This window comes from Saccopteryx bilineata, chromosome 1, assembly GCF_036850765.1.
Source record: "Saccopteryx bilineata isolate mSacBil1 chromosome 1, mSacBil1_pri_phased_curated, whole genome shotgun sequence".
Taxonomy (NCBI): domain Eukaryota; kingdom Metazoa; phylum Chordata; class Mammalia; order Chiroptera; family Emballonuridae; genus Saccopteryx; species Saccopteryx bilineata.
This window is the reverse complement of record NC_089490.1, coordinates 29,848,440-29,862,269: the sequence shown is the minus strand read 5'-3', so window position 1 is coordinate 29,862,269 and position 13,830 is coordinate 29,848,440. Positions and strand designations below refer to the sequence as shown.

Below are 13,830 nucleotides of genomic sequence, written 5' to 3'. Positions count from 1 at the left end.
AAAGGAGAAGTTCACTCTTCCCATGCCTGGTGTTCCTAGCACGTCCGCTGATACTCAAGAATGAGGCACTACATGTTGACTGGAGCCCGTGTGTGTGGGCGGAGGGTGGCGGCTGACTGGAAAGTGAAAGGTGGGACCTATCCCGTGGAGGCACCTCAATCCCAGTCTCTGCAGGCCCTGAGCGGAGGGGCTGGCGCCTCCCCTTGCCTGCCTCATGAGAAGCCTGGCAATCTGAGTTCTGGGGGCGAGTTGAAAGTCAGTTGAGATGATTTGCTCTTTTGAGTGTTAGGACTTATTTTTTGATCCATTGCATATTCTAATATTCTCACAGTAAACATATATATATTGTAATAAAATATATAAATATATATATATTGCTTTTGTATTAAAAATTTAAATATACAAAAAAATATAAACTGGAACAAAATCATTTCCAGCTCTCCAAGCTTAAATAAGTGAGTTAGTTGCTTTAGTAGTCACGAAGAAACCTTTGAACTTGGTGGTCACTGGCTGGTTAGCAACAGGTCATTTACTCCAAGGACAGGTGGCAAAAGTCTTCAAATTCCACTTTCCTTAGAAATATATTTTTCTAGCTGTATTTGACTATGTCCTAATCCAATGTTCTATGAACATTTACAGTGTGTCTGTAAAGTCATGGTGCACTTTTGACCGGTCACAGGAAAGCAACAAAGATGATAGAAATGTGAAATCTGCACCAAATAAAAGGAAAACTCCCAGTTTTGTACCTATTCAGTGCAGTTCGATGTGGGCTCACACACAGATTTTTTTAGGGCTTCTTAGGTAGCTATCCCGTATAGCCTCTACAGACTCGTCACTGACGGCCTACCAGAACGAGGTTTCTCCACCAAACTGCCGGTTTCCTTCAACTGCTTATCCCACCGAGTAATGTTATTCCTATGTGGTGGCGCTTCGTGATAAACACGCTGATCTTCACGTTGCACTTTGGTCAAGGATTTGAATTTAGCGAGCCACAGAACACACTGAACTTTCCTCTGTACCGTCCACATCTTGACTGGCATGGCCCTGAGCTGCTCCGCTGTATACACGGTGTTAGGTCATCATCTGCACATGCGCATATGCTGCCACAACATCCTACAGAAACTGGGAGGGTTTTCCTTTTATTTGGTGCAGATTTCACATTTCTATCATCTTTTGTTGCTTTCCTGTGACCAGTCAAAAGTGCACCATGACTTTACGGACACACTGTATATCAAAACTAGCAGTCATATCATGAAAAGCTGCCGGCCTCATTGGAGACGTGTTGTTTCTCCCCACCTTTACCAACTTGAGGAATACATCACATCTGGTTACTGCAGAGTCAACCTGAGTAGAACTCTCTTCTTTCTGTACACAAACTAAAGACGTTTCGTTTTCATCGTTAACGTAACATGTACTAGCTTTATAAAAGGCCTGTCCCGTGCTGCATTGCAGGAATGTATGAAGCGCCTTGTACCATCAACATGAACTCGGGAGCGACTGTGGTTGGAGCTGTTGACTTCAGAAAATACATGAGTACTGACTCTGGCTGGGTCTGAACCACCAAAAAAAACCCCCGAATCTGGTAGATTCTGAAATTACTACTAGTATTTATACTAGGGAGGTAACGCACATTTTACTCAATGGCTAGCTCTCACCCAACTGTAATTCTGAAAAAAGTTACACCTGAGTTTACACAAGCCTCCGCTGTTCTTTTAAGAACAAAGGTGACTGGATGATCTTACTGAAGGGCTCACATCCTGAGGGATTCTTCTTTCGCACTTAAATGCCACACTTCTCAGAGCTGCTTGGAAGAGGGCAGCAGAGATCTCTACGGTCTGTGGCTGCACACAGAAATCGAGGAGGAAGTGAAGTAATGGTTCGTGAGCCTTCGCTGGCTACTCTAGGGCTGTTTATTATTCCGTTTGAAAAAGGCCATCCAAACACATTTCTTTGAAAGAAACATTTATTTATAATCTTTATTGGTCAAACAGTTGAAAACAGATCCAGAACAGGTTTTCACATTTTGAGCCTTTAGTGCAAAGACACTCTGTCATGCGTGAAAGAAATGCTGACCCCGTAAAGCTCCCCTGTCGCATTCACATATGGGGGTGATTGGGAAGAAGACCCAAGGGACAGAAATCTGCTTGAAAAGGGACACGATTTAAAGCTCATATTTAGGTTTTTCACAACATAAATGTGTTTCAACAACTTGGAATCTCAACTTCTTAATCTTAAAACAAAACACCCTAAGAATAACTATCTCTTTAAATTAAAAAATAATAATCAATTTATACTCTTCTTAAAAGAACTCCAACAAGGTAAAATAAGTTCCAATTCCAGATATATATATATACAGATATGTACATTTATAACTTAGGTGCTCTTTTGCGCTCTATGCTCTTATTCATGCAACGCTGACTGGGCGGAGGCCCTACAGAGGCCTCTCCGAGAAGGCGGTGTAGCTCCTCACCCTGGAGAAGAACAGGGGGGTGTACATCTTGTCGATCTCAAAGGCGGAGACAGCAGTCTCCCCAGTTGACCTGGAAAGAATGCACAAAATTACTAGTTACCAGGAAATTTCAACTCACTTAAAATCCTTGCATATTTCTGGGGGTGGGGAGGGTTTAAATTAAACATTAGCTTTTAAAAAATTTTTTAATATAGCTCAGTCAATTCTAAATAATATAGGCACATGGTAGAAAAATTTTAAACTTTAGAAAAGTACAAAAGAAGTCACTCGTAGTTCTATCTATTCTATCATTCAGATACAGCAGTACAAGGCACTTTTTTTCCTGCTGTTTCTTCTAAGCACCTCAGCCTCTCTATCAAGCTTTCTTACGGAGATCACACTATTAGTAATCCTGCTTTTCTTTTTTTCTTTTGTGAGAGACAGGCAGGAAGGGAGAGAGATGAGAACCATCAGCTCATAGTTGTGTCACTGTTGTTGTCCATAGATTGCTTCTCCTATGTGCCTCGATGGTGCCAAGGTCAGGGGTGAGGAGTGGGAGGGGGCTCAAGCCAGTGGCCACAGGATCATGTATTCGATAATCCCATGCTTACGCTGGTGATCCCACGGTTTCAAACCTGGGACCTCAGTGTCCCAGGTCCATACTCTCTGCTACGCCACCGATCAGAGCAGTAATCCTGCCTTTTTCATTTAACGTTACGGCATATGCACTTCCTGACATCATCAAATCCTCTTCAGAAGTCATTGTTAGTGGCTGCATGATAATCTTCACCATGTGCTTACACCACAGTTTACGGTGTCATCCCCCTTTGCTGGAGATGTGCGCTGTTTTCAGTATTTGGCAATTACAAATCTGGTATTTTTGACTATGTCCTTTGGAAAGATTCCTAACAGTAGAATTTCTAAGTCAAAAGCTATAGACACTTTAAGGCTCTTGTTAAAATGTAATTTAGAAAGAATTATAATCCCAGAATAGAATTTAATGATTCAATATTTGCATGATCAATATAATTACAGATAGGAGGGAGAAGAAGCAGATGACAAGTTATACCACTATAGTACTTTATACTTCCCCCAAAAGGGCAAATAAAAACAGAAAATTCAAGTGCCTTTATAAATATCATAAAGAAGTCAACATGACCATTAGCAGTACAAATGATGCCTATTATAATGTCCTTTTCTCATAAAACACGACGCCATTCATTTCTTTGGTTCTACTTCTGGGCTTGGTTTCTTTCTTTCAAAAGAAAAAGACACTCCAGATTACTGAGAGAAGTAATAAGGAAATAAATGAGAAAAAAGACAACTGCTCACTCTCAGCTGTGAGGACCTCCAAAATGAGTTCAAAAAGTATTTGTAAAATAGAAAGGTAGCCCAAAAAGTTTTTAACAAGGTTTAAAAGTAGATTAACTGAAGGCGATCTCAAAACTTACCTCTCAGAATTTTGGATTCAACTAGAACAGAAAGCCTATAGTCACACCAATATTCTTTCAAATCCACAACAGTTAACTTCAATATCCACATGAATTGATATTTTACCCTTTCTTAATTCCTTTTTTAAAATTTATTTCTATACTGTTCTTTCTCACATATACTCTCTGTTCATTCATGATTTCATCAGGTAAATCCTAATTCAAAGAGGTCCAAGATGGTAGCACAGGAGGGTGCTGAGACTGCTTCCTCCCAAGAACATAACAAATGTCTACTTCTAATTACAGCAATTCCTTCTGACAACTGGGGGCCAAATGTTCAGCTTCTGCCCAACAGCACAGGAGAGAAGGCATAGAGAAGGTTGGAGAAGTGGGAGAGAGCATTCTGGGAGATGAGGGAACTGTCCAGGACTGGGGGAACAGGTGAGTGCCACAGCATGTGACAGGGGGCCCTCTGCAGGCCAGGATGTAGTGGCACGACATACTCACAACATGAAAAGCAAAGACCTACAACCAAGATTACCCAGTAAGGCTATCATTTAAAATCAAAGGGCAGATAAGGAGCTTCCCAGACAAGAAAAGGCTAAAGGAGTTCATCACCACCAAACCAGTTTAACAAGAGATATTAAAGGGACTTCTTTAAGAAGAAAAAAAAATAGAAATATGGAAATGCTGAGGTCGCCGGTTCGAAACGCTGGGCTTGCCTGGTCAAGGCACATATGGGAGTTGATGCTTTGCTTCCAGCTCTTCCCCCCTTCTCTCTCTCTGTGTCTCTCTCTCTTCTCTCTCCCTCTCTGTCTCTCGCTCCTCTCTAAAACAAAATGAATAAATTAAAAAAAATAGAAATAAAATGGCAATAACTATAGATCTATCAATAGTTACTTTAAATATAAATGACTTAATCACTCCAGTCAAAAGACACAGGGTGGCGCAGTGGATAGAGCGCCGGACTGGGATGCAGAGGACCCAGGTTCGAGACCCCAAGGTCGCCAGCTTGAGCGCGGGCTCATCTGGTTTGAGCAAAAGCTCCCCAGCTTGGACCCAAGGTCGCTGGCTCGAGCAAGGGGTTACTCGGTCTGCTGTACCCCACGGTGAAGGCACATATGAGAAAGCAATCAATGAACAACTAAGATGTAGCAACAAAAAACTAATGATTGATGCTTCTCATCTCTCTTCATTCCTGTCTGTCTGTCCCTATCTATCCCTCTCTCTGACTCTGTAAAAAAAGAAAGAAAGAAAGAAAGAAAGAAAGAGAGAAAGAAAACAAAGACCCACACATACGCAGCTATCAGAGACCCACTTCAGCTCAAAAGACATAGAGACTGAAAGTAAAGGAATGGAAAAGAGATTTTATGCAAATAGAAACAAAATAACAAAACAAGCTGGGGTAGCAATATTTATATCAGACAAAAGAGACTTTAACAAAGGTTGTAACAAGAAACAAAGAAGGGCTCAGGCTCAGCAATTTCACTTCTGGGTATTTATCTGAAAAACCCAAAACACTAATTGAAAATACATTTGTATCCCTATGATCACTGCAGCATTATTTACAATAGCCAAGACATGGAAGCAGCCTAAATGTCCATCAACAGAGGAGTGATCAAAGATGCGGTACATATACACAATGAAACATGACTCAGCCATAAAAAGAAGGATGTATTACTCTTTGTGACAGTATGAATGGACCTAGAGCAGCGGTTCTCAACCTGTGAGTCGCGACCCCGGTGGGGTCGCCTAAAGCCATCGGAAAATACATAATGCATATCAGGTATTTATATTCCGAATCATAACTGTAGCAAAATTACAGTTATGAAGTAGCCACCAAAATTATTTTTTGGTTTGGGGTCACCGCAACATGAGGAACTGTATTGTGGGGTCACGGCATTAGAAAGGTTGAGAACCACTGACCTAGAGGGTATTATGCTACGTGAAGTCAGAAAGAGTAAGAAATACCGTATGATTTCACTTATATGTAGAATCTAAGAAACAAAATAAAATAGAAACAAACTCATAGATACAGAGAGGATTTTGATGGCTCCCAGACAGTTGAGATGATGGGTAAGAAAAGGGGAAATGATTAAGATCTATAAATTGCCAGTTATAAAAAACAGTCGTGGGGATGTAAAATACTCACAGGGAATACAGTCAATAATACTGTGGTAACTATGCATGCCACCAGGTATACTAGACGCATTGGGGTGATCACTTTGTAAGTTATATAAACCTACAATCACTGTTATACACCTGAAACAATATCCTATCGTATGTCAACTGTAATTAAAAATTAAAAAATAAAATAGCAACAAAAAAAAAGGGAAAGAAAAAGGAAATATTGCCATTTGCAACAAGATCAATGGACTTAGAGGGTATTATGTTGAGTAAAGTAAGTCAGATAGAGAGAGACAAATACCGTCTAATTCACTTATAAGTGGGATCTAGAGAACATGAACAAACCAGAAACACACTGCTGGGCCCAGAGAACAGACTGCCGGCTGCCGGGAGCCGGGTGTCAAGGTCAAGGGGAGTGCTGCACAATCAGTAACAGTGTGAGAAGACTGCACAGTGCCGGGTGAAAACCAGACTCAGTGCAGTGGTCACGTGGTCAGGTGACTAAAGGTCCAAGTGCTACATATGGGGAACCGGACTCAGTGCAGTGGTCACGTGGTCAAGTGACTAAAGGTCCAAGTGCTACATATGGGGAGCTGGACTCAGTGCAGTGGTCACGTGGTCAAGTGACTAAAGGTCCAAGTGCTACATATGGGGAGCCGGACTCAGTGCAGTGGTCACATGGTCAAGTGACTAAAGGTCCAAGTGCTACATATGGGGAGCCGGACTCAGTGCAGTGGTCGTATGGTCAAGTGACTAAAGGTCCAAGTGCTACATATGGGGAGCCGGACTCAGTGCAGTGGTCACATGGTCAAGTGACTAAAGGTCCAAGTGTTACATATGGGGAGCTGGACTCAGTGCAGTGGTCGCACGGTCAGGTGACTAAAGGTCCAAGTGCTACATATGGGGAGCTGGACTCAGTGCAGTGGTCGCACGGTCAGGTGACTAAAGGTCCAAGTGCTACATATGGGGAGCTGGACTCAGTGCAGTGGTCGCACGGTCAGGTGACTAAAGGTCCAAGTGCTACATATGGGGAGCCGGACTCAGTGCAGTGGTCGCACGGTCAAGTGACTAAAGGTCCGAGTGCTACATATGGGGAGCCGGACTCAGTGCAGTGGTCGCACGGTCAAGTGACTAAAGGTCCGAGTGCTACATATGGGGAACCGGACTCAGTGCAGTGGTCGCACGGTCAAGTGACTAAAGGTCCGAGTGCTACATATGGGGAGCCGGACTCAGTGCAGTGGTCGCACGGTCAGGTGACTAAAGGTCCAAGTGCTACATATGGGGAGCCGGACTCAGTGCAGTGGTCGCACGGTCAAGTGACTAAAGGTCCGAGTGTTACATATGGGGAGCCGGACTCAGTGCAGTGGTCGCACGGTCAAGTGACTAAAGGTCCGAGTGCTACATATGGGGAGCCGGACTCAGTGCAGTGGTCGTATGGTCAAGTGACTAAAGGTCCAAGTGCTACATATGGGGAACCGGACTCAGTGCAGTGGTCACGTGGTCAAGTGACTAAAGGTCCAAGTGCTACATATGGGGAGCCGGACTCAGTGCAGTGGTCGTATGGTCAAGTGACTAAAGGTCCAAGTGCTACATATGGGGAACCGGACTCAGTGCAGTGGTCACATGGTCAAGTGACTAAAGGTCCAAGTGTTACATATGGGGAGCTGGACTCAGTGCAGTGGTCACATGGTCAAGTGACTAAAGGTCCGAGTGTTACATATGGGGAGCTGGACTCAGTGCAGTGGTCGCACGGTCAGGTGACTAAAGGTCCGAGTGCTACATGCATACCCGAAACTAAAACACTATTGTGTCCCGAGCAGGTAGGAATCTTCACTGTGAAATCCTTTCAACTTTTCTGTAGGCTTGAAAGTTTTCATAATGAAATGGTGAAAAATAAAGAATAAAATGAGGAAAACTGTGGAGTACATTTGTAGTAACTAACACTAACATTTTTGAAGAACACTTAAGGATACTAAGCAAGATTATGTAAAAGAAATTATCCTAACCTACAGAACAAAGAGCTTTATATAGGAACCACCTAATAGATTTGGCTTTGGAATACAATAGATCTTTTCAGCGACTTACTTTCCTAACTAATATCTTATTAAAATCAGTGTATGATCCCTGAGGATAAACTAAATGGAAATGAAGTAAAAACTGATAAGACAAACAAGGGAGAGGAAGAGAGCTCTGTGTGTCAGAACTGGCCTGAGTCAGTCACACAGGACAGCCCAGAACGCCTGTCCTTCCACTCGCGGAATGCCTTCCCCTCCAGAACGGCCTGAGTCAGTCACACAGGACAGCCCAGAACGGCCTGAGTCAGTCACACAGGACAGCCCAGAACGCCTGTCCCTCCACTCGCGGAATGCCTTCCCCTCCAGAACGGCCTGAGTCAGTCACACAGGACAGCCCAGAACGCCTGTCCCTCCACTCGCGGAATGCCTTCCCCTCCAGAACGGCCTGAGTGAGTCACATAGGGCAGCCCAGAACGGCCTGAGTGAGTCACATAGGACAGCCCAGAACGCCTGTCCTTCCACTCGTGGATTGCCTTCCCCTCCAGCACGGCGGTGCCCAGCACGTCCCCACGGGCACGGCACAGCTACGGAGGCTCCACGTTCGGCCCAGGTTCGGTTTCTTTCGTTCTGGACATTTTCCGGGTTTGCAGAGTAGTGCTATACCTGCCTCTGCTCTGCAATGTAATGTTAACTGTCCAAAACCTAGGTGGGGGCTTCCTGTGCCTGACATGAAGTACCCATTTATTCTGCACCGTGGTGTTTTTATGACATTCACCTACTTGTAAGTAATGTGACAAGAATGATGTATCCAGATGAGCTTGTTGAACCTCTGGTGGCCACTGGAACACAGCTGTAGTCCCACATGAAAACTCTGATCTGCTTCTTGCACAGGGACACGGCGGAAGTACCTGTACTTGTAGTCGAGTGGTTTCTGTGAAGGAAAAGGTGCAGGAGCTACGAGGAAACCTCACTTCACCGAGGTCCCATTGCAATAACATTTACAGGAGTATATCATGCAGAATAGCATAACATAGGAGAGTTGTCTTGGACATCAAATAAGAGTATGCAGGAGTGTCTTGAAAAATATCGAACACTCTAAGAACATAAGGATTTCCCTCATCATCATCATCTCAGGAAACCATCATTGCTATTTAATGGCTAAAGGAATGGTGGCCCAGGCAGGTCAAACAAGTTAACCAAAGTTACACAGCAGTGTCAGAGGGAATTAAGATTTCCGTTTCCTATCTTGAAGCCTAGTGCTTCCTTCTACTTGAAAAAACTTTGGACTTTTTAAAGAGAAAAAGCGGTAAGCAGGCGAAGGCTTTAGGAAAAAGCAGAGTATAACATTTTTTGCAATAACGGTAAAATAGTCAATGGAGAAACAGATGTGACAAGTTTCATTAGAATCACACTTCTGCAAATACTGCTGCTAAAAACACATAAATATCGCCCTGGCCGGTTGGCTCAGCGGTAGAGCGTCGGCCTAGCGTGCGGAGGACCCGGGTTCGATTCCCGGCCAGGGCACACAGGAGAAACGCCCATTTGCTTCTCCACCCCTCCGCCGCGCTTTCCTCTCTGTCTCTCTCTTCCCCTCCCGCAGCCAAGGCTCCATTGGAGCAAAGATGGCCCGGGCGCTGGGGATGGCTCTGTGGCCTCTACCTCAGGCGCTAGAGTGGCTCTGGTCGCAACATAGCGACGCCCAGGATGGGCAGAGCATCACCCCCTGGTGGGCAGAGCATCGCCCCTGGTGGGCGTGCCGGGTGGATCCCGGTCGGGCGCATGCGGGAGTCTGTCTGACTGTCTCTCCCCGTTTCCAGCTTCAGAAAAATGAAAAAAAAAAAAAAAACAACAACAAAAAAACATAAAAAATAATTAAAAAAAAAAGAAAAAAAAAACACATAAATATCAACACTTCATATGGTTTCATTATATCATATGAAGAGAAAATGGGTCTTCCGTGTGGGAGTTCTAAATTCTTATTAGATAAAATCAAAACAACTAGGGCCTCACAACTTCCCCAGTCAGAACCTCAGGAAACTCACGGCCAAGGTCACAGTCACAGCAGCTCTCTTTGCCCCTCAGACTGTTGCCCCAGATTTCAGGAGCCCTCAGAGCAGGCGCAGAAGCCAGCAACAGATGGCTGGCCACAAGGTGACAGGACTGGGGCTCAGAGAAACCCTTCCCTAACGTCTCACTCCTACACTAGAGAAGGGGGGGATTCGATACAAGGGACACTTCTTCCAAATCCTACACTCATAAATTTATAACAGCAACAGGCTAGTGTTTATTAGAACTGCCTCACAACTGACTTCTGAGGCATACAGTCTAGTTTCTAATCAGGACTGAGAAACAATGCACACGGAGAAAGGCTGTAAACAGCAACGAGGGCCTCGATCTGTTAGGAGTTGGAAGCCCTCTACTGTAACAGTCCAGCAATCATATTTGCTTGGCTTTTTTTTTTTTTTCAAGAATGGGAAGAAGGAAATTAAATTAGGCTATTTCCAATAGAAACTGAATTCTCTATAAGAATATACTTATGAAAGAATTACCTATTTGAGCTAATTTAGAAAGAAAATGCTTTATGATTCAAAATGAGAAGAGCTAAAAATCATATTCAGGTTATCATCTTAGTAGTTACTTTAGAGAGGAAATTCTGGCTTTATATTTTCACATGTGAAAAAATCCAGACCAGAAAAAGAAACCATGTGGAAAAAGAACAAACAAGCGAATCCATAAAAAATAACATCTTAGAAAACCTTCCAGTTCTCTTTAGAGATGCACTGTCAGTCAACATACATTTTGTGTAATAGTATAAATAATGAAATAGTATTTATATCCTTTCTAATCAAGAATGCTTGCATGAATAGGGTATTAAAATAAAAAGGAAATTGCTAATTCAACCTTGCATACTCACTTCTTCTTTTTTCTTAGTTATCACAGCAAATACTTTGGTCTGATTGTCTGTATCTTGTGACAAGCGATAATGACCCAGTAGAACAGCATCCGTTCTAAAAATAAAAAAAATACACTTTGAATCTAAGTCTATTAATAAGTTATTGTATGTATTTAAATAATCCAGGAAGTAATGGATTATAATTGTGTAAGCAACTTGTTCAAGAAGAATCAACTAGGACGGGAGTAAACCTAGTTTCCAAAGCTCCAGAGACCTACTGACGTACCCTCTAGCAGGGGTCCCCAAACTTTTACACAGGGGGCCAGTTCACTGTCCCTCAGACCACTGGAGGGCTGCCACTTACAGTGCTCCTCTCACTGACCACCAATGAAAGAGGTGCCCCTTCCGGAAGTGCGGCGGGGCCGGATAAATGGCCTCAGGGGGCTGCATGCGGCCCTTGGGCTGTAGTTTGGGGATGCCTGCAGGGTAGTGCAGGAATTAGTATTTTTCACAAATGCCCATCCAATGATTGTTTTTTTTTGTTTTTTTAGTGAGCAAGAGAGGGACAGCTAGGAAGGGTGAGAGATGAGAAGCATCAATTCACAGCTGTGGCACCTTAGCTGTTCATTGATTACTTTCTCATATGTGCCTTGTTCTACAGCAGACAGAGTGATGCCTTGCTCAAGACAGCGACCTTGGGCTTCAAGCCGGCGACCTCGGGGTTTCAAATCTAGGTTGTCAGCGTCTTGGGTTGATGCTCTATACCTGCACCACCACAGGGTCAGGCCCACCCAGTGATTGCTTTTTAAATCATCCAGCAGTAAGAAAACACAGGATTACATTAACATGCAATAAACCATAAAAAATGTGAACTGGGTTGAAAACTATAGAAAAATACTACCTGGTGTTCCGAGTTCTTAACCGAGGAACAATGGACTGAGGCTCCTCCGGGGTAGTCAACATCATCACATGGCCATCGGGAAAGAACCTTATGTACCTGTGTAAAAAGAAGAACACTTGCTGGCCTGTGCTGGCGCAGTGGATAAAGCGCTGACCTGGACCGCTGAGGTCGCCGGTTCGAAACCCCAGACTTGCCCAGTCAAGGCACATACTACGAGTTGAAGCTTCCTGCTCTCCCCCCCAACCCCACTTCTCCTTCTCTCTCCTCTCTCTGAAATCAGTAAATAAAATCTTTAAAAGAAAAAATCCCCCAAACCCCCCACACACGAAGTATAAAACATGTCCTTCTTTACTGGTACCTAAACCTGGTTAGAGCTGGGAAACCAAAACGGAAACACCCGTGGGCCAAAAACCAGCAAAACATCATTAAAACACGACTGGCAGTCTGTGAGGCCAGCAGCAAAGAACTGAAGACATTTTATTATCTTCCTTAGAGGGAACCGCTGACCTTTTAGATTCACTCACTGAACATAAAAGTTAGATGAAATATTGCTCGATTCAAGCTCTGTTTCTTTTGAAAGCACCAACGAATGTCGAATCCAAGTGGAGCCCCATCATACCCAGCGGTTACCATGCCCGCCTACTTCTCACTGACGGTGCTGTCTGATGGACATGTCCTTCTCTACTGGTACCTAACCTGGTTAGAGCTGGGAAACCAAGCTCTAACCAAGGCTGAAACAGAGCCCCAGTGCTCAGGACCACTTCACAGCCTTTGGGCAAAAGACAAGGAAGAGCTCTCAAATGTAAAATGATGCTTAGATTTAGCAGCTAGGAAGAAATCAATCTGTAGTAGCCCATTGGTTCTTTGAGTACAATTCCTGTTGTAACACTGGATAAACAAACTGAGGGCCGCTTTGTGGATAAATGCAAAAGACACCGAACAGATGGGCAATCACTAATGAACTAATACTTGGAGAGAGAATTTTTCACTCACTCAGTTTACTACAGTTGTACCTGTAATATTCCACTTGGTGCCAGGCTCTATAGAAGCCATCAAGAGACTGTTCCCCTTGACGAATATATGTGGTTTTACTGATATACGCACCTATAAAAAAAGAAAAAAAATTTTAAAAAAAGAACATAATAAATTTTTAGAAATTTAAATTACAATCATATAACACATTTCTAGCTTCACTTTTATTGCAGCTTCCCTTAAATATGCTCACAGTGCTTAGGTCTGTTGCAGAAAACTAAGACTGTGTATTAAAATCAGCATGCTAGACCACTATTGCTCCTGAGTTCAAAGGGTTCAACTTACCATCAAACCGAACACGGGGCCTTTCTAGAAACATCTCTCTCCAGGATGTGTATGGGACAAGTTTAATACAGCTTCTGCCCCAAACTTTCAAGCAGGCCAAACGCCATATTTCAGGGTCTCTAAGTAATAAAATCACAACATCAATAAATAGAAAAGTCTAAGTCCCTAGACGCAGACATAAGAAATAGTCCTGCTCCCAACCATCCTCAATCGGCAGGTATTTGCTGAGTGCCGGCCAGGCCGTCTCCTAGCCCTGCGGACAGACTGATGGTCACAGGCTCTACTCTTCTACCAGTGGGAAGGCGAAAGAAAATTAGAAAACGGAGAGAAATTTCAGGTAATGTGCTAAGTGTATAAACAAAATAAACAAAGACATGCTGCTGGAGAAATAAAGACTATTTTAGATGCAGGGGCCAAGAGAGGCCTGTACGGACCGGTGAGGAGGAAGAGTCCCCTGCACAGAAAGCAGAGCAGGTGCGAGGCCCACAGGCGGGAGTGTGGCTGGTGTGCTCCGCAAGGAGCAAGAAGGGCCACATGGTGGCAGCAAAGAGAGCAAGGCAAGTACAGACTATTTAATTCGGGGGGCTGTCGGGGCAGGGGAGGTCCTGGCTTATAGGTGGGAGAGGCCGGTAAGTGACACAGAGCCACTGCAGGGTTTTGAGCATGACTTATGCTTTTAAAAGATGATTCTGGGAGAG

At 43.8% G+C, this 13,830-nt stretch overlaps 1 protein-coding gene across 2 annotated transcripts in view; it reads right to left on the bottom strand.

Annotated features, from left to right (window-relative positions):
• Nucleotides 1-1,945: 1,945 nt before the first annotated feature.
• The window catches only part of FBXO9 (F-box protein 9), a 35,183-nt gene continuing 23,298 nt past the window's right edge, over nucleotides 1,946-13,830 (bottom strand). For both annotated transcript variants that reach the window (XM_066252609.1, XM_066252612.1), the window contains 6 exons: nucleotides 13,133-13,251; nucleotides 12,829-12,919; nucleotides 11,816-11,911; nucleotides 10,936-11,029; nucleotides 8,801-8,952; nucleotides 1,946-2,540 (listed from right to left, as the gene is read on the bottom strand). In XM_066252609.1, the coding sequence (XP_066108706.1) occupies nucleotides 2,432-2,540; nucleotides 8,801-8,952; nucleotides 10,936-11,029; nucleotides 11,816-11,911; nucleotides 12,829-12,919; nucleotides 13,133-13,251 (661 nt within the window). In that variant the 3' untranslated portion in view covers nucleotides 1,946-2,431. The remainder of the gene's footprint in view (nucleotides 2,541-8,800; nucleotides 8,953-10,935; nucleotides 11,030-11,815; nucleotides 11,912-12,828; nucleotides 12,920-13,132; nucleotides 13,252-13,830) is intronic.